The sequence below is a fragment of the Semicossyphus pulcher genome, unplaced genomic scaffold, assembly GCF_022749685.1.
Source record: "Semicossyphus pulcher isolate SPU_LCO1_2020_fin unplaced genomic scaffold, fSemPul1.0.p SCAF_6, whole genome shotgun sequence".
In the NCBI taxonomy this organism is placed as follows: domain Eukaryota; kingdom Metazoa; phylum Chordata; class Actinopteri; order Labriformes; family Labridae; genus Semicossyphus; species Semicossyphus pulcher.
In genome coordinates this window covers 10,268,646-10,292,266 of record NW_027211737.1, presented here as the reverse complement: position 1 = coordinate 10,292,266, position 23,621 = coordinate 10,268,646, and the positions used below count along the sequence as shown (strand labels likewise).

Genomic DNA, 23,621 nt, shown 5'->3' with positions numbered 1-23,621 from the left:
CGATAAATGGGCAATATGGCTTTGAAAAGTCTGCTTTGAAGCACTTTGCACTTGACAATGTGACAGTGGGACAGCCCTTACCACTCACACACTTAACAAAGAATGGGGCATTTGGTGTTTTGACCACACACTACTAAAGTTAATAATTTCCCACATTTCTTACACATGCAAGAATACTAGCCTTCATGCTACCTTGTATGAATTGCCCATGAAGATACATGAAAATTACTTTTCTCTCTTACACACAGCTTCTGATCAGTGTGGGCTTTTCTCACGTGGGCTGTGAAGTCACCACAATGTCTGAAATATTTTCCACATGTTCACAGGAATATGGCTCTTCACGTGTATGGCATCTAATATGCCTTGACAAATTTGAACGGTCATTAAATCTTTTCCCACAAATCCTGCAAGCGTACAGCTTCTCACCTGTGTGAACATTACGGTGTCTCCGAAATGATGACCTATACTTAAAAGTTTTCCCACATGTGTCACATTTGAAAGACTTTTTCTTTGTGCGAGTATAACAGTAAAAATCTGACAAGTTAGACCTGTATACAGTGTTACTGTGGCCATTTTTTTCATGTCCTTTCCTTGGTTCTGGCTCTGCATCTCTAGTTGTTCCTGAGTCTCCATGCTTGCCTCCTTTGGGATCTTGATTCTCAGCATCATGAGAGTTGTGATAGAGGAGCAGGAGGTCACTTTTTGGTCATGGCTCACTATCCTCATACGTAGAAGTCAACATGAATGTATCAGTCTCCTGCTGCAGTAAAAGTTGCTCTCCCTCCTCACTGATGCAGAGGTCTTCTTGTTCCTCTTTTATCTCCCAAGGCTCTGGGTCGTCTTGGTCAAGACTGGAGTTACTCTCCTGGTTAATGAGCTGCTGTCCGACGAGGACCTCCTCCAGCTCTGAAAACACACAGAAAAAAATGATGCTAGTTTGAGAGAGGCAGATGACGTTACTTAAAAGCAATGCAAAAATTATTACCAGTATTTATTTGAACAATATGGATTTTATGAAACTGAACCCCCCTGCCTGTGCCATTAAAATGAGGAAGCTTACACACCTATCCTGTGTAACTTAAGTTCGGGTTTGCAAACTAAATCCAGCAGTCTGTGCTGACGAGCAACCTCCTCCTCATACTCGACAATAGTCCTTTTAAAAACTCCGAATATTTCTTCAGCAGCAGCAGTTAGTCGCTCGTTGACAAACTCTCTTAAACACTCAACTGAAGACATAATTGCTGAATTTCTAAGGCAATGTTATACTACGGTACGACTACAATATCGTCTTCAAGACAATTCCATACAACTGTACACGCTCACAGCCGTTGCATTGTTTACTTCCTGTTGATGTCACAGTGCTAAAGTCCGGCAGGGGAAGTGTGTTAAATATTTTGTTCCGCTTTCAATCAGGGCTAAACATCTGTCTCGTTTGATATCCCTGGGAAATTGTTATTTAAAAAAGTATGATTTTTAAAAAAGTTACTTATTTAAGCAGTAAACATCAAAATAACTCATGTGCAATCGCCTCTGTCTGAGCCCAAGATTTGCAAATATAACTTTTGTGTACGTCTTCACATTTTACTCACTTTAAATAGTTTAACAAGACCTTATATATTATAAGCTCAAGTTAAATTTAATGCAAGATCTTTATTAGGACATTATTTAAAGCTCTTTAAAATGTGTTGGACTAAAAACAACAAAATTTGTACATGAAATGTTTTGAAGTGTATGAAAATACATGGAAGTACAAACACAAATGCATTTATTCTCTTATCGGAAGTGTTGCAATTTCCTATCAGTTTGGAATTTACATGCAATCTTCATACAGCACTGGAGTAAATTTAGTTACATTCATTCACTGAATATATGCTGCTTATTCAATTTCTGCACCATCTCTGTAGTAAAAACATTTCATCCCTAAATAAAAGATTGAAACATATGCAGCAGAAAAAAGGCCAGTTGTCAGGAAGAAACCAAAAGTGACCCAACACCGCTACAGGGTGTCACAGCTTCGACGTCACAAAGTTCAGAATCCACTCAATCCACAGAGGTGGTGTATTTAAACAGTAGAAAAAACATTCAATTAACAGGTAGGCATCGGTGAGAACTATGCATTCACTGTGCAACAAAGGCTGTCAGTTTATGTGGGAAATTGTTATTGTTTCAATACTTCTACATCACGTTGCCTGGAAAAAACATTACCAAAAAAATAAAAGAAATTCATACGTCTAGGCACCTTTTTGTTCGGATTTGTGAACTGACAATGTTTCTTATTTTTGGAAAACTACCAAATGTCAGCAAAGCCATCATTGTATATCCCTGCTGCCATTTGATGGGAAATACAAATAACTCTCCAAACGTAGAGAGTATAACGTATACAAACGTATACTGTATATATATATAAATTACCACATCAGCGAGTAATCAGATTCTCTCACACACACACACCCACGGAATAGCTTATATGCGTTGCCAATAAATACACATGTAGACAACTTTTCTCTCTGATTAGGTACAGCTTCTGATCACTGTGGACTTTTCTCATGTGGAGCATAAAGTCACCACAAAGTCAGAAATGTTTTCAGGAATGTAAACATGAATATGGCTCCTCACTTGTGTGGCCCCTTATATGCCTTGACAAATTTGAACGGTCATTGAATCTTTTCCTACAAATCCTGCAAACATACACCTTCTCACCTGTGTGAACATTAAGGTGTCTCTGGAATTTTGACTTATACCTAAAAGCTTTCCCACATTTGTCACATTGAAAACAATTTTGACCTGTGTGAGTATTACGGTGAATGTCTGGCAATTTAGGGTTGTAGAAAAAGTCATTGTGACTTCTGCTTGTGTGAAGTATTTCTTTTGGGTCTGGCCCTGCATCTCTCAATGATCCTGAGTATCCATGCTTGCCTCCTTTGGAATGTTGGTTCTCAGTAACATGGGAGTTGTGAAAGAGGCGCTGGTGGTTGATTTTCAGTTCTGGTTCACTGTGGTCATTTTCCTCAGAGGAAGAAGTCAAAATCAAAATATCAGTCTGTTGCTTCAGTAAAAGCTGCTCCTCCTGACTGATACAGAGTTCTTTCTGTTCCTCTTTAATATCTGGAGACTCTTGGTCCAGTGTGGAGTTCCTCTCCTGGTTACAGAGCTGCTGGTCATCGAAAACTTCCTCCACCTTACAGACATGCTGCTGTGGGAGCTCTGGAGGTACACAGAACAGAAGGAACAGGATACAACAGTGATGGTTGAGAAAAATGCGTGCACATGGAAATGGGAGTGTATTTACACCACTGGAATAAAATATGAACCGAACTAATTTGTTTAGATTAATTTAAAAAAGTTACATTTTACACACCTATCCTTTGTAACTTTATGTGAGGCTTCCAAACGATATCCAACAGTCTGCGTTGACGGTCGAGCTCCTGTTCGTACTCGACAATAGTCCTTTTAAAAAATCCGAATATTTCTTCAGCAGCAGCAGTTAATCGCTCGTTGACAAACTCTCTCAAACACTCAACTGAAGACATTGCTGTCAAATTACAAGTGGTTTATAACAGCTGCGCTTACGACTAAAGAATCGTCTTGCATTTAATTCAACTCGTTCAAAAAGCTACTTGCTTGTTTACTTCCGTTGCGTGTCACACTGTTAAGTTCCGACAGTCGAAGTGCTGCAGTGATTTATTCGGCTGATTGTATTCCAATTTTGTGTGCTCGTTATAGTATCAAGAACTTACATCTACCTCGCTTTATTCAACAAGGAACCGTTCACTCTATTATATTATGTTTTTTTTGTCTTATCCTGCAATGTAATGTATTTAATAGACACAATTTGCGTTTTGGAAAATGTACAAGGCAAACACTCTCATCCACATCAAATCTTTTCTATATCAACCACTGCTGTACACTCACTGTAACACTGATCTCCAAGATATAGTAGATGATATACAGATAGCAGAAGGGTATAAAAATATACAAAGATGCACAAATTCTGTCTACTTAGGGTCCTGAATAAAAGACTACACATCTGCCACTACAAGTTTGTTGTATTCATGTGCACAGAGAGAGGACTCTTACACGATCATTTAAGATGAAGCACGCTTTTTAATTTTTACATTTTTTATTTAAAGCCGGCAAGTAAATCCAGGTAGGAAATGCATTTCAAAATACTGAATTGTGTTTTTCAGTGTTTAAATGCAGCGGTCAACCTTTGCTTATTAGTATCTGACCTGAGGTGGAAATGCTTACGTGGAGGATTCTGTAGAGTCCTGTGTAAGAGTCGTAAATGTGTCCATGGGCTCTGTTTATACAATGATGTAAAGGAACATAATGTACACTGAGAGGAGGTTCACTCCTTATTAGGTGATGCATTTAACGACCCCCAGTCTGTGAGTCTGAGGGTCCTTGTCCTGTTATGGTAAAGAAGAAGAAACATATACACACCCCCAACATATATAAGTGCATGTAGAACTGTAATTCTGGGAGACACTATTCGGCCGTGATGATCTCCCAGGTATTCATGAAACCTGTCTGATGCTGATTCTTTGTAATAAACCTATGCTTATACAAACAAGTCGGTGTCAACGGAAGTTCTTTTCATCATCTGCGTATCATCGATGTCTGAGAAACAACACAACCCATACTAACTTTGCACTTAAAATGATTTGAGTTTAATTGTAATACTATATCATTACACTAAGATGTCGAGACCTCTCAATGGAAACTGTGTGCATTCAATCACAGAAACATCACATTTATTTATTTATTAGTTTATTTTACAGGGACAGTGCACATTCAGGAACAGCTGTAAATGTGCCAGAGTTAGCCAAGAGGCTATTTATCATCTGTAGTCCCTGGACAGATGTTTTGACCCACCCTAACAAACTTAAAAACATAATATACAATTAAAATTACAAAGCTATTAAAATCAATTTAAAACAGGTAACACGGAGGCTCGCATTACACAATATGCAACAAAACAAAAGATAATGATGTTATAAGTATATGGACTAAATTATACTACACTGTGCTGCATTATTAGACAATGTTACTAAAACATGCAAAGCAGAGGCACAGACATAAAAAAAAACATTCATAATATTACATAACTACAAAAATATCAACAGGTGACAGTAATCAGCAGTACAGACAGCAGACTGAACAGAATGGTGCAATTGTCTTTGTGTTGACAGGACTGAGTATGAATCAACCATTTCTTTAAATGAGTTTTAACTGTATGTAACCCGTTCTCTAATGGTTGCTGGGACGGAGTTCCATTCTAGTGCATCTTTAATGGAGAAGGCAGACTGACTGAAGGTACTTTTTCTAAGTGGGATCATGCAATCCCCTCTTGCAGCACCTCTTGTAACCTGATATGCGGTGGTTCTTATGTTGACAAACTAAGCGGAAGAGAAGTCAAACCATAAATAATCCTTTACATGAGATAAGCATTTACATTTTTTATCAAGTTTTCCCAGCTCAACAAGTTATATATTTTTAATATTGAGCAATGATGAAAATGTATTGATTTGTTGTCCAATATTTTAAGTGGTGGTTTATACAGAGACTCTAATGGTTTAAGAGTAGGGGTACTAGCCTGTGACCAGGTTGTTAAAGAAATGACCATAGAATACATGTACATCATTGCAGCCTCTGTTGACATGTAAGCTCAAGAGAACCTGAAATTTGCTAGCCTGAATTTGACCCAATTACAGACCTTTTTCAACTGTGCTTTAAAATTAAGCTTGGAATAAATCACAACTCCGAGGTACTTGTATTCAGATATGACCTGTAGCCTCTCCCCTGATATTAAAACATCTGGCTCAACAACATTTTGTTTTGGTGAAAAACATGCATACTGTGTTAGATACATTTAGTTGGAAACAGTATTGCTTCAACCATGCTGTTACACGGACCATGGTGTTTGTGAGTTCATTGGCAACTTGTGTCTCATTGCTACCATGTACATAAATTACACTGTCATCTGCATACATTTGGATATTGGTGTCAGGAAAAACAGAAGGCAAATCCTTAATATATAAAGAAAATAGCAATGGTCCCAGAATAGATCCTTGTGGGACACCTGTGGACTGACAGCGCAGCTGATTGATGATTCTGTACTCTGACAAACTGAGAATGGTTTAACAAATATGAATCAATCCACCCAAGTGCATGTGATTAAAAGTTGAATTTAGATAGCTTAGACATGCAAATTCTATGACTGACAGTGTCAAATGCCCTTTTGAAGTCGAGAAATACCACCTTTATCCATTAGAGATTTGATTCTTTCTGTAAAAAAAAAAACAGTTGGCTGTCTCAGTTGAATATTTGGCCCTGAAGCCAAATTGCACTGAATGCAGAGAAAATAAGCTAGTATTCAGATGGCAAGTGATTTGTTCGGCTACCAATTTCTCTGCAACCTTTGACACTGGGATTATACTGATAGGCCTATAATTACATGTAGACAGGGGATCTCCGCCTTTAAATATTGGAATAACAATGGCCGACTTCCAAACACTCTCATTCCCTGAGAGGTTGAAAGGTTAATAATTTTGATAATAGGATTGGTTAATGTTGTACTGAGCTCTTTGAGCATGACTGCATCCATACCAAATATATCTGTAGTTCTGGGTGGTTTAAGAGATCTAATTATTCTCATAACCTCTGATTCAGAGACATTTCTTATGCTGAAAGCCGGCTCCTTTGATTAAGTGGACTGAGATTTGTGCTGTCAGGGCAAAACCACTGTGCAATGGTAGCTACAGAATCAATAAAGTAGTGATTAAAAGCTTCTGCTACTTCAGCTGGATTGTTTGTAAGCTTTCCATTTACTTTAAGTTCAATCCGTTTTTTTAAATTGTGATTTCCAGTTAGTTTTTATAACTGGTTCCAGATCATTTTAGAATTACCTCTGGCTTTTATGGCTCTATTATGGTCAAGAAATAATCTGCCTAAGTCAGTGATGTTGCTAGGTATGGGTCCTGCATCTCTGACTTACTTATATACTTGCCATATACTGCTTTATCTATCAATGGGTTATATCTTCATATACTGTACTGTACTTACGAATTACATCCACATTATACTGCACTTTTTTATACTAATATAATAATTACAAGTCACTGTTATATAGTATAGTATATTATATAGTATATTGTATTGTAGTATCCTATATGTTACTAATGTACACTATAACGTTTTTATTACCATACCATACTGTATATTACATTACGCTATATAATTGCAATTTTTACCGTTATATTACTTACGCACTGTATTTATTTGCCACTTTTATACTGCACCTTATAATGTACAATATCTTAAACCTTAGACCTATACCATACTGTATTATCTCATCCTGCATACCATGTCACTTTATCCCATAACTTTTAACTTTATCTTGTCACTTACTCCTACTTATATAACAGCTGTATATACCTCATATTTAATTTAATTTAATTTAATTTAATCTATTCTTATCTTTATACTGTATTTACTTACCTACTTGCCATTTTGTCTTTGCTACTTGTTACTGCTGCAACACCCGAATTTCCCTTTAGGAATCAATAAAGTATTATCTTATCTTATCTGGCGCATTAATATTTTCAAGGATGCAGTAAACTCACAATCCATGCGTCCCAGGGACGCACCTCATGATGATGTTGGGACGCGCTGTTGGGAAACAAGCAGAACATTCTCCAGTGGCTGTGAAAAATAGACTCCCGAGTGGCAGCCGCTGTTTTCTTATGCTCAGACGACGTCTGCGTATGTATCCCCGTTACCACTCACTATGAGGTACAAGTAATCATTGACAAATGCAATAAACTTGAATTACATTAAGGCTGCTCACAATGCACCCCGAATATATCTGCATAATTTTTTGTTTTTTCATCATAACTTCCAATGTGTTAGTTAAGTCTCATTTTTTGTTAAAAGTCTCAGTTTTCTGATTAGTTTCTGATCACTAATTTGATTTAATAGATGTTGAGATTTATGGAAACAGTTTATTTGTAGACTGTTCCAGAGTGAAGAGAATGTTTTCTCCATGTGTTAAAATCAGCACTCCTATTGGTAATTTATTTTGGTGCAACAGGAACACTACTTTATTTTAATTTTGTATGTCATGCAAAAAAATCATCTTTTGATTTTAGATACATTTTGAACATACATGAATAAATCTATATATTGTAACCACATCTAACAATACGAACATCAAACACGAATTTAGCACTATTCATTTTATTGGGGACCCATTCACTTTCCCAGAGACCCACTCAAATCACCGGGGACTTACGACAATAAAAACCTATCAACAGCACTGTTCAGCCAATTAAATAACCTCCAACATGTCTGAAAACACATGGCTACTTGCCTGCATGTGATTTCATGTGCCTTGCCAATTAAAATGGAACAAAGAATCTTTTCCCACAGATCTTGCAAAGGTACAGCCTCTCACCTGTGTGAGCTCTTCTTATGTGGATCAGGTCACCCCATGCTCTGAAAGATCTGCCACAAGTTATGCAGGTAAACGACTTTTACCCTGTATGAATTCTTATGTGCCTTTTCAATTGAGATTTCCGACAAAATGTTTTCTCACAGGTGCTGCAGGAGTACGGCTTCTCACCTGTGTGGGTTCTCATGTGGATTCTTAAGTCACCATTATGTCTGAAATCGTTTCCACATGTTTGACATAAATATGGCTTCTCGCCTGTGTGGGTTCTCATGTGGATTCTTAAGTCACACTTATATCTGAAATCTTTTCCACATGTTTTGCAAGAAAATGGCTTCTCACCTGTGTGTATTCTCATATGTACTTTCAGTGCCGACATGTTACTGAATACTTTCCCACAGGTTTTGCAAGGATATGGCTTCTCACCTGTGTGGACAAACATGTGTCTCTGGAATCCTGACCTACCCTTGAAAGTTTTCCCACATGTGTCACATTTGAAAGACGTTTTCCCTGTTTGAGTATCACAGTGAAAATCTGACAAGTTAGACTTGTATACAGTGTTACTGTGATGAATGCTTTGTTCATGGCCTTTCCTCGGTTCTGGTTTTTCATCTCTTGTTGTTCCTGAGTCTGCATGCTTGCCTCCTTTAGGATCTTGATTCTCAGCAACATGAGAGTAATGAAAGAAAAGCAGGTCACGTTTTGGTCCTGGTTCACTGTGGACACTGTCTTCATTAGGAGTAGTGAGCATAAAGATATCAGTCTCATGTTTAAGCACAAGCTGCTCTCCATCCTGACTGCTGCAGAGTTCCTCCTGTTCCTCTTTAATCTCGGGAGGCTCTGGGTCGTCTTGGTAAAGACTGGAGTTACTCTCCTGGTTAATGAGCTGCTCATCAGCGAGGACCTCCTCCAGCTCTGGAGACACACATAACAAAAGTAATATGATGCTCGTTTAAGATAGGGAAATGACGTAACTTAAGCATAATGCAGACAAATTATTACCAGTATTTATTTTAACAAAATGGATTTTATAAAACTTTAACCTCTCTGCTTGTGTCATTAAAAAGAGGAATCTTTACACACCTATCCTGTGTAACTTAAGTTCGGGTTTGCAAACTAAATCCAGCAGTCTGCGCTGACGATCGATTTCCTCCTCATACTCGACAATAGTCCTTTTAAAAACTCCGAATATTTCTTCAGCAGCAGCAGTTAGTCGCTCATTGACAAACTCTCTCAAACAGTCAACTGAAGACATTGTTGCTGAATTTCTAAGGGAATGTTATTCTACGGTACGACTACAACTACTACAAACGTCTTCAAGCCAATTCCATACAGCCGTACATGTTACCAGCCGTCGTATTGTTTAATTCCTCCTCCTTCTTCTTCTTCTGTTTTGTACTACGGCGGGTGGCACTCAGCTTTTAGGTGCATTGCCGCCACCTACAGCCGTGGCCAAAAGTATTGAGAATGACACAAGTATTGGTTTTCACAAAGTTTGCTGTGTTTTTACATCTTTATGTCAAATGTTACTATGGTATACTGAAGTATAATTACAAGCATTTCATAAGTGTCAAAGGCTTTAATTGACAATTACATTAAGTTTATGCAAAGAGTAAATATTTGCAGTGTTGACCCTTCTTTTTCAAGACCTCTGCAATTCACCCTGGCATGCTGTCAATCAACTTCTGGCCAACACAATGACTGATGGCAGCCCATTCTTGCATAATCAATGCTTGGAGTTTGCCAGAATTTGTGGGTTTTTGTTTGTCCACCCGCCTCTTGAGGATTGACCACAAGTTCTCAAATGGGATTAAGGTCTGGGGAGTTTCCTGGCCATGGACCCAAAATTTCAACGTTTTGTTCCCTGAGCCACTTAGTTATCACTTTTGCCTTATGGCAAGGTGCTCCATCATGCTGGAAAAGGCATTGTTCTTCACCAAACTGTTCTTGGATGGTTGGGAGAAGTTGCTCTCGGAGGATGTTTTGGTACCATTCTTTATTCATGGCTGTGTTCTTAGGCAAAATTATGAGTGACCCCACTCCCTTGGCTGAGAAGCAACCCCACACACGAATGGTCTCAGGATGTTTTACTGGATGGTAGCGCTCACCTTTTCTTCTTCGGACAAGCCTTTTTCCGGATGCCCCAAACAATCAGAAAGGGGATTCATCAGAGAAAATGACTTTACCCCAGTCCTCAGCAGTCCAATCCCTGTACCTTTTGCAGAATATCAGTCTGTCCCTGATGTTTTTCCTGGAGAGAAGTGGCTTCTTTGCTGCCCTTCTTGACTCTAGGCCATCCTCCAAAAGTCTTCGCCTTACTGTGCGTGCAGATGCACTCACACCTGCCTGCTGCCATTCCTGAGCAAGCTCTGCACTGTTGGTGCCCCGATCCCACAGCTGAATCAACTTTAGGAGACAGTCCTGGGGCTTGCTGGACTTTCTTGGGCGCCCTGAAGCCTTTTTCACAACAATTGAACCTCTCTCCTTGAAGTTCTTGATGATCAGATAAATGGTTGATTTAGGTGCAATCTTACTAGCAGCAATAACCTTGCCTGTGAAGCCCCTTTTATGCAAAGCAATGATGACTGCACGTGTTTCCTTGCAGGTAACCATGGTTAACAGAGGATGAACAATGATTTCAAGCACCACCCTCCTTTTAAAGCTTCCAGTCTGTTATTCCAACTCAATCAGCATGACAGAGTGATCTCCAGCCTTGTCCTCGTCAACAGTCTCACCTGTGTTAACAAGAGCATCACTGAAAAAATGTCAGCTGGTCCTTTTGTGGCAGGGCTGAAATGCAGTGGAAATGTTTTTTGGGGGATTAAGTTAGTTTCCATGGCAAAGAGGGACTTTGCAATTAATTGCAATTCATCTGATCACTCTTCATAACATTCTGGAGTATATGCAACTTACCATCATAAAAACTGAGGCAGCAGGATTTGTGAAAATTAATATTTGTGTCATTCTCAAAACTTTTGGCTATGGCTGTACTGTGTTGGAGTGTGAAACGAGAGTTCTCATCCTGTTGTAAGGCTTGTTTTGCTATTTCATCTACGTGTTCATTTGCCTTTATCCCTCTGTGTGCTGGTATACACATAAATGTAACTGTTTTAATCTGTATAGAGTTTCATATATTTGATGAACAATAAGATGTCTACTTTGTGAGAGCATAAAATTACCGTTGCCTGCTCCATCCACTGCAATGCTGTTGCAATAGCCAACATCTTGACTGTGTAAACTGATAAGGACTTATTAGGACATCATTTACAGCTCTCAAAAACTGTGGTGGAGTAAAACAAACAATGTAATGTCTTGAGGTATAAGTACATGTAAAATAACAATAAAAGTACAAACACAATTGTATCCATTCTTTTATTGGAAGTATTGAGATTTTATATCTACACAAACCGAGGACCAGCAATTATGTACTTAAATTCAGTACTTGAGTAAATACAGTTACATTCCGCCACTGCACTTATGCTGCTTATTCAATTTCTGCACCACCCCTATCCCAAAAAAACATGTATATCCTATACATTATAGGATTAAAAGACATGCAGCAGAAAAAAGGCCAGTTGTTAGGAAGAAACCAAAAGTGACCCAGCACCACTATAGGGTGTCACAACTTCGACTTCACAGAGTTCAGAATCCACTCAATCCACACAGGCAGTATATAAAAATTGTTCATTAGGCATTGGTAGGAACTATGCATTCAACAACAAAAATTGTTTGTTCATGTGGGAAATTGTTATTGTTTCAAAGCATTAGTTTTGATTTGCAAAATTAAGACTGATTAAAAAACCTTAGTTTAGGAAAACTTGACAGCATTATTGAAAATGTAATTTTCTGGCACCTCTTCTCATTACGAAATTATAATTATACATTGCAAAAGAGATTGCAGAGGTTTCACCTCCAAGGTTTCTCTCGTCTATATTCATTCAAATATTTTTTTTTCAAGAATGTGATTAAAGTAAAAACTTTAACAGAAATGCTGCAATTACTTGGCTCCTCAATACTGTGAGGTCTTTGCTGATCCTAATCTTTACACTTTGAAAATTACTTTTCTGATTAGGCAGAGCATCTGATCAGGGTGGGCTTTTCTCATGTGGGCTGTGAGGTCACCACAAAGTCAGAAATCTTTCCCACAAGTAAACAGGAATATGGCTCCTCACTTCTGTGGCCTCTAATGTGCCTTGACAAATTTGAACGGTCATTGAATCTGTTCCCACAAATCCTGCAAGCGAACAGCTTCTCACCTGTGTGGGTTCTCTTGTGGATTATAAAGTGACTTCTATATCTAAAATCTTTCCCACATGTTCGGCAAATAAATGGCCTCTCACCTGTGTGGGTTCTTATGTGGACTTTCAAGTCTCCCAACCGAAAGAATGTTTTGCCACAGGTCTTGCAAATGTGTTGCTTTTCAACTGTGTGGACTCTTCTTGTGTGAAGTGTCAAGAGTTCAATAAGTCTGAAATATTTCCCACATATTTTGCAATAAAATGGCTTCTCACCTGTATGGATGCTCTGGTGTCTCTGCAATTTTGACTTATACCTAAAAGCTTTACCACATGTGTCACATTGAAAATCATTTTGACCTGTGTGAGTTTTACAGTGAATCTCTGGCAATTTAGGGTTGTACAAATAGTCATTGTGGATTCTGCTTTTGTGAAGTATTTCCTTTGGTTCTTCATTTCTCATTGATCCTGAGTATCCTTGATTGCCTCCATCGGAATTTTGGCTTTCATTCACATGGGAGTTGTTAAAGAGGAGCTGGTGGTTGATTTTCAGGTCTGCTTCACTATGGTCACTGTCCTCATCAGCAGTTGTCAGCATAAAGTTATCAGTCTCCTGCTTAATCACAAGCTGCTCTCCCTCCTGACTGCTGCAGAGTTCCTCCTGTTCCTCTTTAATCTGTGGGGGCTCTGGGTCCTCCTGGTCCAGACTAGAGTCCCTCACCTGGTTACACAGCTGCTGGTCAGTGAGAACTACCTCCTTCCTACAGACATTATGCTGTGGGAGCTCTAGAGGGACACAGAACACAAGAAATATGTATATGTGTAATACACAGACGCTAAAGAGAAATAGGCGTGCAAATTAGTACAGGTATATATTTGCAAATTTCAGATCAAATATAAACCGAATTCCTTGGTTAGCTTGTATATAAGTGATTAATTTTCACTCACCTATCCGGTGTAACTTTATATCAGGTTTCCAAACGATATCCAGCAGTCTGCGCTGACGATCGAGCTCCTGTTCGTACTCGACAATAGTCCTTTTAAAAACTCCGAATATTTCTTCAGCAGCAGCCGTTAGTCGCTCGTTGACAAACTCTCTCAAACACTCGACTGAAGACATTGTTGTCAAAATACAGCTGCGCTACGACTACAAAATCGCCTTATAGTTAAGACGATTCAATCACCAAAAGAAAGCCAAACAGCCGGTGCTTCTTTACTTCCTCTTTGTTTCACACCTTGAGTGGCAGCGATCCTTCTTCTTCTTCTTTCGGTTTTTTGGCGGATCGCAAACAACTTTAAGGTGCATACTGCCACCTACTGTACAAGAGTGTGTAGCATCATTTCATTTACCTACTTAAAATTCTGGCTATGAGCCGTGTGTTATATAGGAAGGTAATAAGTTGGCAACGATCCGCTTTCAAGTGATGAATTTGTAGGCCCAAGTTAGGAAATGTTAAATGTATCTTTTGGTACGTTATATTCTAATGATGCCTGAACGTTTCATATATATATATATATATATATATATATTTATATTTAATCTCAATCTCAAGTATTCTAACTCTAGCTGTAACAGAATGTTATGTTTACAAAGATTACAAAAATATGCTTTATATTTTAAAAAAAATATTTCCAAACCATTACTATACCAGCAAATGCTGCGCACTTTGGTTATCAATTTTCCTTTTGATTAATGGTTCCAGGGGTGGATTTATCTAATTTTTTTTCCTAAATCAAATATTTTATACCACTATTTTGTACTATTTGTATCATACGTATTGCTTTTTATATTTTTATTCTTATTCCTATTTTTTACTTATTCTATTTAAGTCTTCTACTTAATTTTATTCTAGTTCTGTGTTAATTGTTCAGCACCAAAATCACCAAAACAAATTCCTTGTATGTGTAAACCTAAATGGCAATAAACATCGATTCTGATTATGATTCTGATATTGCATTTTATATTAAATCTGAATCTTCTGCTAGCCGGTAGGGAAGGAAATCTTCCCATTCTCTCTAACAAAATCAAATAAAATACCATGACATATAAAATACTTCTATGCCACATGTACTGCTACAACAATGCTAGACTCAAGCATGGTAAGTACTTATGTAACAGAAAATACTAGACATTCGATGCAGGATAAGGGGTGTGGAAATAATGTAATTCATTTGTAGGCATTTTATACATCACAATTAGCCTACAAAAAGTTTCCAGAAACTCTTTGTATTCTCACACACGTTTATACAAAAAGAAAATACATGGTGAGATGGTGTGTCATGAAATGCGTTTTATTTTATCAACAACTGGCAAAAGACGCAAGTGTTTCACTTCCCAATATAAAAGCAACAAAATGATCAAAAAACTAGCTTGCATTGTTGAGAATGAAGTGCATCATTACACTCCAATACACTGTGTTCCAAATTATTATGCAAATGATATTTTTCTCAGATTTTCCTAAATAGTCGATGCAAATGACAGTCAGCATAATTTTCAAGTCATCAACCGTTAGTTTAATGAATTTGAATGTTATTGAACAATCCTCCCAATGATAACAGTATTTTTCAAAAATAAAAAACTTAAAATGCACTGTTCCAAATTATTACGCACGACAGAGTTTTATAACATTTTATAGGTTGTTATGAACTGAAAATGCTCATCTTTTGAATTTGCAGCATTAGGAGGTCATATTTACTGAAATCAAAAGCTATTTCAATCAAAAACATCTTAACAGGTCAAGTTACATTTTAACATAGGACCCCTTATTTGATAGCAGCTTCATAATTCTTGCATCCATTGACCTTGTGAGTTTTTGGAGAGTTTCTGCTTGAATTTCTTTGCAGGATGTCAGAATAGCCTCCCAGAGCTGCTGTTTGGATGTGAACTGCCTCCCACCCTCATAGATCTTTTGCTTGAGGATGCTCCAAAGGTTCTCAATAGGGTCGAGGTCAGGGGAGGATGGGGGCCACACCATGAGTTTCTCTCCTTTTATGCCCATAGCAGCCAATGATGCAGAGGTATTCCTTGCAGCATGAGATGGTGCATTGTAATGCATGAAGAGGATTTTGTTACGGAAAGCACGGTTCTTCTTTTTGTACCATGGAAGAAAGTGGTCAGTCAGAAACTCCACATACTTTACAGAGGTCATTTTCACACCTTCAGGGACCCTAAAGGGGCCGACCAGCTCTCTCCCCATGATTCCGGCCCAAAACATGACTCCGCCACCTCCTTGCTGACGTCGCAGCCTTGTTGGGACATGGTGGCCGTCCACCAACCATCCACTACTCCATCCATCTGGACCATCCAGGGTTGCACGGCACTCATCAGTGAACAAGACTGTTTGAAAATTAGTCTTCATGTATTTCTGGGCCCACTGCAGCCGTTTCTGCTTGTGAACATTGTTTAGGGGTGGCCGAATAGAAGGTTTACGCATAACTGCAAGCCTCTGGAGGATCCTACACCTTGATGTTCGTGGGACTCCAGAGGCACCAGCAGCTTCAAATATCTGTTTGCTACTTTGTAATGGCATTTTAGCAGCTGCTCTCTTAATCCGATGTTTTTGTCTGGCAGAAACCTTCCTCATTATGCCTTTATCTGCACGAACCCGTGTGTGCTCTGAATCAGCCACAAATCTCTTAACAGTACGATGATCACGCTTAAGTTTTCGTGAAATATCTAAGGTTTTCATACCTTGTCCAAGGCATTGAACTATTTCACGCTTTTCGGCAGCAGAGAGATCCTTTTTCTTTCCCATATTGCTTGGAAATGGTCGTCTGCTTAATAATGTGGAACGCCCTTCTTAAGTAGTTTTTCCGTAATTGGGCTCACCTGGCAAACTAATTATCACAGGTGTCTGAGATTGATTTCAGTGATCCAAAGAGCCCTGCGACACAATACCATCCATGAGTTTAATTGAAAAACAAAAAATTTAATCTTTATGACACTTAAATACAATTTGCGTAATAATTTGGAACGCGGTGTATTGGAACCTCTCCATGGGAAATAGTATGCATTAACTTTCAGAGATTTTGGTATCACCTCTTCTTAATAATCCCAAACATGGCTACTTGCATGCATGTGATTTCATATGCCTTGCCAAATGAGCTGCAACAAAGTATCTTTTCCCGCAGATTGTGCAAATGTGAGGATTCTCACCTGTGTGGGCTCTTCTCGTGTGGATTGTCAGGTCACCACTATATCTGAAAGATTTGCCACATGTTTTGCAAATGAACGGCCTTTCTCCTGTATGAATTCTCATGTGACTTTTCAAGTGTGAACTTCGAATGAAGGTTTTCCCACAGGTGCTGCAGGAGTACCGTCTCTCATCTGTGTGGATTCTTCGATGAGTTCTTAGTACTGACATGTAACTAAATATTTTCCCACAAGTCTTGCAAGTGTGTGCCCCTTTACCTGTGTTAACACTCGAATGAGTCTGTAATCTTGATTTATTCTCTAAAGCTCCTACACGTTTGTCACATTTGAAAGATTGTTTACCTGTGTGGGGGTTAAGGTGAAACTTTGAAAGTTTAGGGATATGACTTCTACTTTTACAAAGTCTGTTTTTTGGTTTTGCACACCAAGTTGATCCTGATTCTTCATGCTTGCGTCCTTGGGGATCTTGATTCTCAGCAACATGAGAGTTAGGAGAGAGGAGCTGGTGGTTGATTTTCACTTCGGGTTCACTGTGGTCATTTTCCTCATAAGAAGTCAAAATCAATATATCAGTCTGATGATTCAGTAAAAGCTGCTCTCCCTCCTGACCGATGCAGAGTTCCTCCTGTTCCTCTTTAATCTCTGGAGGCTCTTTGTCGAGATTGGAGATCCTCTCCTGGTTACAGAACTGCTGGTCATCAAAAACCTCCTCCTCCTTACAGACATGCTGCCGTGAGAGCTCTGGAGGGACACAGAACAGATGGAACAGCTTACAACAGAGACGTTCGAGAAAAATGCGTGCAAATGTTAAATATGAAGCGAATTAATTTGTCTTGATGGATTAATAAAAGTTACATTTTACACACCTATCCTTTGTAACTTTACGTGAGGTTTCCAAACGATATCCAGCAGTCTGCGCTGACGATCGATCTCCTGTTCGTACTCGACCATAGTCCTTTTAAAAACTCCGAATATTTCTTCAGCAGCAGCAGTTAGTCGCTCGTTGACAAACTCTCTCAAACACTCAACCGAAGACATTGTTGTCAAATTACACGTGGTTTAAAATAGCTGCGCTAGGACTACAGAATCGTCTTTCATTTAATTCAATTCGTTCAATAAGGTAGTTACTTGTTTACTTCCGCTCCGTGTCACACTGTTAAGTTCCGACAGTCGAAGTGCTGCAGCGTTTTATTCCGCTCATTGTATTCCAAATTTGTGAGCTCGTTGTAGTATCAAGAATTTACATCTACCTCGCTTTATTCCATAAGGAACCGTTTACTCTATTATATATATATTATATCCACTGCTAGCCGTTCTTTACTATGCGTCTCATAATTTTGTAAAAACAAAAGAAAAACAACAATAGAAGTACCACAGTGAAATTCATTGTGCGTTGAACATGTGTAGTAAAAATGATTGATCGTGAAAAGGGCATCTTATATTAACACCTTATTATGTTTGTTTGTTTTTGTCTTATCCTGCACTGTAATGTCTTGATTAGACACAATTCTTGTTTTGGAAAATGTACAGTTAAAACAAGGGGCAAACACTCTCATCCACATCAAACCATTTCTATATCAACCACTGCTGTACACCCACTGTGACACTGATTTCGAAGATATAGTAGATGATATACAGATATAGCAGAAGGGTATGAAAATATACAAAGATGCAAAATTCTGTCTACTTAGGGTCCCAAAGAAAAGACAACATATTTGTCAATAAACGTTTATTGTATTGCTGTGCAAAGAGAGAGGACTCTTACACGATTATTTTAAATGAAGCAGTTTTTTTAATTATTTTATTTAAAAACTGGCAATTAAATCCAGGTAGGAAATGCATTTTAAAATAATGAATCGTGCTTTTCAGTGTTTAAATGCAGTTGTCAGCCTCTGCTCATTAGCAACCCATGCTAACTTTGCACTTTTAGTGTTAGGAGTACAATTTTAGTGCAATATCATTACAATAAGATGACTAGACCTCTCAAAGGAAAATTGTATGCATTTAAACACAGATACATCACAATCATTAAATAATCTCCAACATGTCTGAAAATATATGGCTACTCGCCTGCATGTGATTTCATATGCCTTGCCAATTCAAATGGAACAAAGTATCTTTTCCCACACATCTTGCAAAGGTACGGCTTCTCACCTGTGTGGGCTCTTCTTATGTGAATGGCCAGGTCACTCCAAACTCTGAAAGATCTGCCACAAGTTTTGCAAGTAAACGGCTTTTCACCTGTATGAATTCTTATGTGCCTTTTCAATTGAGATTTCCGACAGAATGTTTTCTCACAGGTGCTGCAGGTGTACGGCTTCTCACCTGTGTGGGTTCTCATGTGGATTCTTAAGTCACCATTATGTCTGAAATCATTTCCACATGTTTCGCATAAATATGGCTTCTCGCCTGTGTGGGTTCTCATGTGGATTCTTAAGTCACTCTTATATCTGAAATCTTTTCCACATGTTTTGCAAGAATATGGCTTCTCACCTGTGTGTATTCTTAAATGTATTTTCAGTGCTGACATGTTACTGAATACTTTCCCACAGGTTTTGCAAGGATATGGCTTCTCACCTGTGTGGACATACTGGTGTCTCTGGAATCCTGACCTATACTTAAAAGTTTTCCCACATGTGTCACATTTGAAAGACGTTTTCCCTGTTTGAGTATCACAGTGAAAATCTGACAAGTTAGACTCGAATAAAGTGTCACTGTGATGAATGCTTTGTTCATGTCCTTTCCTTGGTTCTGGTTTTGCATCTCTTGTTGTTCCTGAGTCTCCATGCTTGCCTCCTTTAGGATCCTGATACTCAGCAACATTAGAGTTGGGAAAGACGAGCAGGTGGTCACGTTTTGGTCCTGGTTCACTGTGGTCACTTTCCTCATATGTAGAAATCAACATGAATGTATCAGTCTCCTGTTTCAGTATAAGCTGCTCTCCCTCCGGACTGCTGCAGAGTTCCTCCTGTTCCTCTTTAATCTCTGGAGGCCCTTGGTCGAGACTGGAGTTCCTCTCCTGGTCACAGAGCTGTTGGTCATCAAAAACCTCCTCCTCCTTGCAGACAAGATGCTGTGGGAGCTCTGGAGAGACACAGAACAGATGGAACAGATACAACAGTGATGGTGGAGAGAAATGCGTGCAAATCGAAAGGGGAATATATTTACACCACTGGGATAAATTATGAAGCGAATTAATTTGTCTTGATGGATTAAAATATGTAAATTTTACACACCTATCCGTTGTAACTTTATGTGAGGTTTCCATACGATATCCAGCAGTCTGCGCTGACGATCGAGCTCCTGTTCGTACTCGACAATAGTCCGTTTAAAAACTCCGAATATTTCTTCAGCAGCAGCAGTTAGTCGCTCGTTGACAAACTCTCTCAAACACTCAACCGAAGACATTGTTGTCAAATTACAAGTGTTTTGTAATAGCTGCGCGACGACTACACAATCGTTTTCTTCATTGATGAAGAATACACACACAAACCATACGGCATTGACAACTTTCCAACTTATTAAAATGGCACAGGTGCATATCCAAGACAGTGAGAGAAAATAAAAGGACACCGTATTCCAGTTAAGGTAATTCAATGCATTCAACAACGCTACTAATGCTGGTGCATATTCACTTCCGCTCTGTGTCACACTGTTAAGTTCCGACAGCGGTATTGTTCCGCTTCTTCTTCTTTCGGTTTATTGGCGGACCGCTTTAACAACTTTAAGATGCATACCGCCACCTATTGTACAAGAGTGTGTAACATCATGTCAATTTACTAGCTTCTTATATTCTTCCTATCAAACGTGTGGCATTTAAGAAATTACGGAGTGCCCCCCTGGTGGCTCGTATCCCCTCTCCCTCTCCTTCTGTTCCCAGTATCCCCTTCAGTCTCCACTCCCGTTTCATCTCACTGACTTTATCATCCAACCTTTCTCTTTCAAATTCATACGTGATGCATTGATATAATACATGTTCCACATTTTATTTAACTCCATAGTTTGTACACTTGTCATTGTTTCTTTTCGCTAGCATATACATAGTGCCATTTAATCCTGTGTGATCTAATCTGAGTCTTGTTATGATGATTTCCTCCCTTATGTTCCTTTCTTTAAAGATCTATGTAATGACTGTCTTTTGTGTTTTATGATACCCCCTTGCTCTCTGGTCTTCTTCCCGCCTTTTCTGCCATATCTCCATTCCTTTATTCTTAATCACTGCTTTCCTTCATCCTTTCCAAATGGAAATGTAACCATTATTTCCTTTTGCAATACCGCTTAGGCTAGATTGTCTGCACCCTCATTCCCTTTCAATCCCTCATGTGCTGGCACCCAAAAGAACTGTACATCTATACCACCTCTGTGAAGTCTTAGTAAGCTATGGAAAAGTTCAATGAGTAAATCTTTTCTGACAGATGTTGTTGACTGCATGATTTCCAAGACAGCTAATGAGTCTGTGCATATCACCGCTCTATCAGACAACTGGTCGGACAGTCTTTTGGAAATGGAAACCTTAAACTTGGGGATATACACACCAACTCCCACACACTCCTGTTTTTTCTTAGAGCCATCTGTGAACATTTTAAGATACCAATAGTAAGTATTTCTCAGATATACACCTGTTTTAAATCCCACTTCATTCATTCACCACTCTCTTTTCATGTCGATCTTTACTCAAACCCGGGTACTTAAATTCAGACACCCTCTCCATCGGCTGACCATGTAATGTTAGTTTTTCAGCACAATTCTTACGCTTGTTTGTAAAAATCATATAACAGGACTTGCTTGTTGACATTTTGAACCCCCACTGATACGACCACTTCTCTACTTCCTTTATTGCTTTTCCTATATTCCCTAATAAATATGATGTATTTCTTCCCCTCAGCCATATTTCCCTGTCATCAGCGTACAGCGCAGATTTGATGCCTCCATCTAAGTTTGTAAAGATGTAATTTATCATTATGTTGAACAGTATAGGGCTGATAGCACTCCCCTGTGGGATACCATCTTCTATTTCAAAGTCCTTTGATATATCTGTTCTGACATTATTTAGTTATACACCCTCCCCCCAATACCCATTTTACTTAATTTGATAAGCAACCCTTCCCACCACATAGAATCATACTGTACGCCTTTTCAATGTCAAAATGAATTTCCACTGACTAATTTTTTCAATGTTTTTTCAACCTCATTAGTTACTGCGTCTATTGTGGAACGTCCTTTTCGAAATCCATTCTGAAAATTACTCATTAATCCTTTGTGCTCCGGAACATGTGATAGCCTACGCACAATTAACCTCTCCGTCCATTTACGTACATGGGATGTTAGCAGGATACTTCCCTGGCTTATTTAAAGGTAATATTACTGCCCTTTTCTAATAGTATTTCTCCCTCCCTCCAGATCTTGTTAAATAGTGTCAGGTGTTCAAAATTTCAGGAAAGGACTACCACGATTCAGTACAATAAACACATCTATTTATTGAAATTGCTGAGAAAATTAATGCTTGTACAAGGACCTTTTCTGTTTGGCTAACTGCAGTCTGCAAGCAGTTAGCTGCACTCAGCCGCCCAAAAAAGGATAACCTTTCCTTATACATTTGTGATTTATATACTTTATGTGTGATGCATGTGATGCAAATTAACCTTAGCAACTAAGCTTCAATCATTGGTTGAAACTGATGGAGGGAAGCGGCGGTTTAGACTTCCGCTCCCTCGTCGTTGGTGGAGGGACAAGTCCATGCCCACAGCCACCCAATCAGCGGGGTCAACACCCTGTAATAAAGATCCTCCCTGCTCTCACCTACTCTGCCTCCCACTCTTGGGGTGCTGCAGGGATGCGGCCTTATCTGTAACTTTCTGGGAGATACAGGAACTCCTTATATGGAGTTTGTTTTTCACTTCGCAGCCTTAAAGTTATCTTGGTGATTCTCAGTGAGCAGGTTCTCACACTCTAAACGGAGGCCTAAGAACCTTTATGAATATTTGTGCTCTTTAGTATGATCCATTTGAGTAACCTGGCTTAAACTCTCTTATGCATTAATCCATCGTAACACGGGACTAATGATTCCGACCATCTCGTTATTCAACAGGTCACTTTATTCTGTAGGTTTTGTGGGCATAATTACAGATGTGTTAACACAGTGCTCAAGTGGGTACTTTTTTTTAAAATTTTCCAACCTAACAATAGTCTTAGCACTAGTTTCAGTGTTTCCACTGGTAGCTGCCGAAACATTGCATAACCCAGCTGGTCTTGTCCTGGTGCTGTATAGGCAGTACATTTTAAGGCTATTTTTAATTCAGACAATGTCATTTCTACATCCAGTGTTGACATGTCATCCTCTCTCTTTTCCCTGACATTTTCATTTTCTCTGAGGGCACGGCCTTTCTGCTGCCTGTGACTATCATCAAGGCCCTCGCCACTATGGACTGCTCTTTAACAGCTTTGCTGCACTCCTCATCCCACCAAGGCACCACCTTCTTTCTACCTTGTGTTGTTCTTTTTGGGATACTCAAATTGGCAGCATTTAGGATGTGTTCCTTGATTTGTACATTCCTCTGTATTTCCGTCTAATGTTACTAAGTGAGCTGACTCCTCACTGCATATCCTAAATGTCACCCAGTCAGCCTGACCAAAGCACCTTCTGGTAAATGTACTCCCTTCTTGTATATACACATTAGTATTTGCTATAGTGAGAAGTGGGAAATTATCATTTCCTATGGTGGACTCACTCTTAACATGCCATTCGCATACATTCACCAGACTATCTAACACCAATGTAAGATGT

The 23,621-nt window shown here is 38.9% G+C and overlaps 3 protein-coding genes across 3 annotated transcripts; all 3 read right to left on the bottom strand.

Annotated features, from left to right (window-relative positions):
* Positions 1–1,693: 1,693 nt before the first annotated feature.
* LOC138609671 (zinc finger protein 32-like) lies at positions 1,694–3,587 on the bottom strand. Its single transcript, XM_069682313.1, has 2 exons — positions 3,359–3,587; positions 1,694–3,204 (listed from the first exon to the last, which is right to left on the bottom strand). The coding sequence occupies exons 1-2, from the start codon at positions 3,528–3,530 to the stop codon at positions 2,585–2,587; spliced, it is 792 nt and encodes a 263-aa protein (XP_069538414.1). The 5' UTR covers positions 3,531–3,587; the 3' UTR covers positions 1,694–2,584.
* A 4,605-nt stretch (positions 3,588–8,192) lies between these two features.
* On the bottom strand, positions 8,193–9,797 carry LOC138609670 (zinc finger protein 566-like). The gene is made up of 2 exons (XM_069682312.1): positions 9,533–9,797; positions 8,193–9,364 (listed from the first exon to the last, which is right to left on the bottom strand). The coding sequence occupies exons 1-2, from the start codon at positions 9,702–9,704 to the stop codon at positions 8,535–8,537; spliced, it is 1,002 nt and encodes a 333-aa protein (XP_069538413.1). The 5' UTR covers positions 9,705–9,797; the 3' UTR covers positions 8,193–8,534.
* A 2,059-nt stretch (positions 9,798–11,856) lies between these two features.
* On the bottom strand, positions 11,857–20,324 carry LOC138609760 (zinc finger protein 721-like). Its single transcript, XM_069682410.1, has 7 exons — positions 20,074–20,324; positions 18,901–19,921; positions 17,704–17,885; positions 16,753–17,578; positions 15,477–16,317; positions 13,633–13,825; positions 11,857–13,470 (listed from the first exon to the last, which is right to left on the bottom strand). Exons 1-7 carry the CDS (start codon positions 20,243–20,245, stop codon positions 12,551–12,553), a joined length of 4,155 nt encoding a protein of 1,384 aa, XP_069538511.1. The 5' UTR covers positions 20,246–20,324; the 3' UTR covers positions 11,857–12,550.
* Between the last annotated feature and the right edge of the window lie 3,297 nt (positions 20,325–23,621).

Excerpts from the sequence above, each read along its gene's own strand:
- LOC138609760 (XM_069682410.1), bottom strand. The coding sequence starts at position 20,245 with ATGTCTTCGGTTGAGTGTTTGAGAGAGTTTGTCAACGAGCGACTAACT. Across the intron at positions 17,886-18,900 it reads AAATCACATGCAGGCGAGTA|TTTGACAACAATGTCTTCGG; the intron begins GCCATATATTTT and ends AACCACGTGTAA. Across the intron at positions 16,318-16,752 it reads ATGAAATCACATGCATGCAA|ATTTGTGGCTGATTCAGAGC; the intron begins GTAGCCATGTTT and ends TACTGTTAAGAG.
- LOC138609671 (XM_069682313.1), bottom strand. The coding sequence starts at position 3,530 with ATGTCTTCAGTTGAGTGTTTGAGAGAGTTTGTCAACGAGCGATTAACT. Across the intron at positions 3,205-3,358 it reads CATAAAGTTACAAAGGATAG|AGCTCCCACAGCAGCATGTC; the intron begins GTGTGTAAAATG and ends GTGTACCTCCAG.
- LOC138609670 (XM_069682312.1), bottom strand. The coding sequence starts at position 9,704 with ATGTCTTCAGTTGACTGTTTGAGAGAGTTTGTCAATGAGCGACTAACT. Across the intron at positions 9,365-9,532 it reads ACTTAAGTTACACAGGATAG|AGCTGGAGGAGGTCCTCGCT; the intron begins GTGTGTAAAGAT and ends GTGTGTCTCCAG.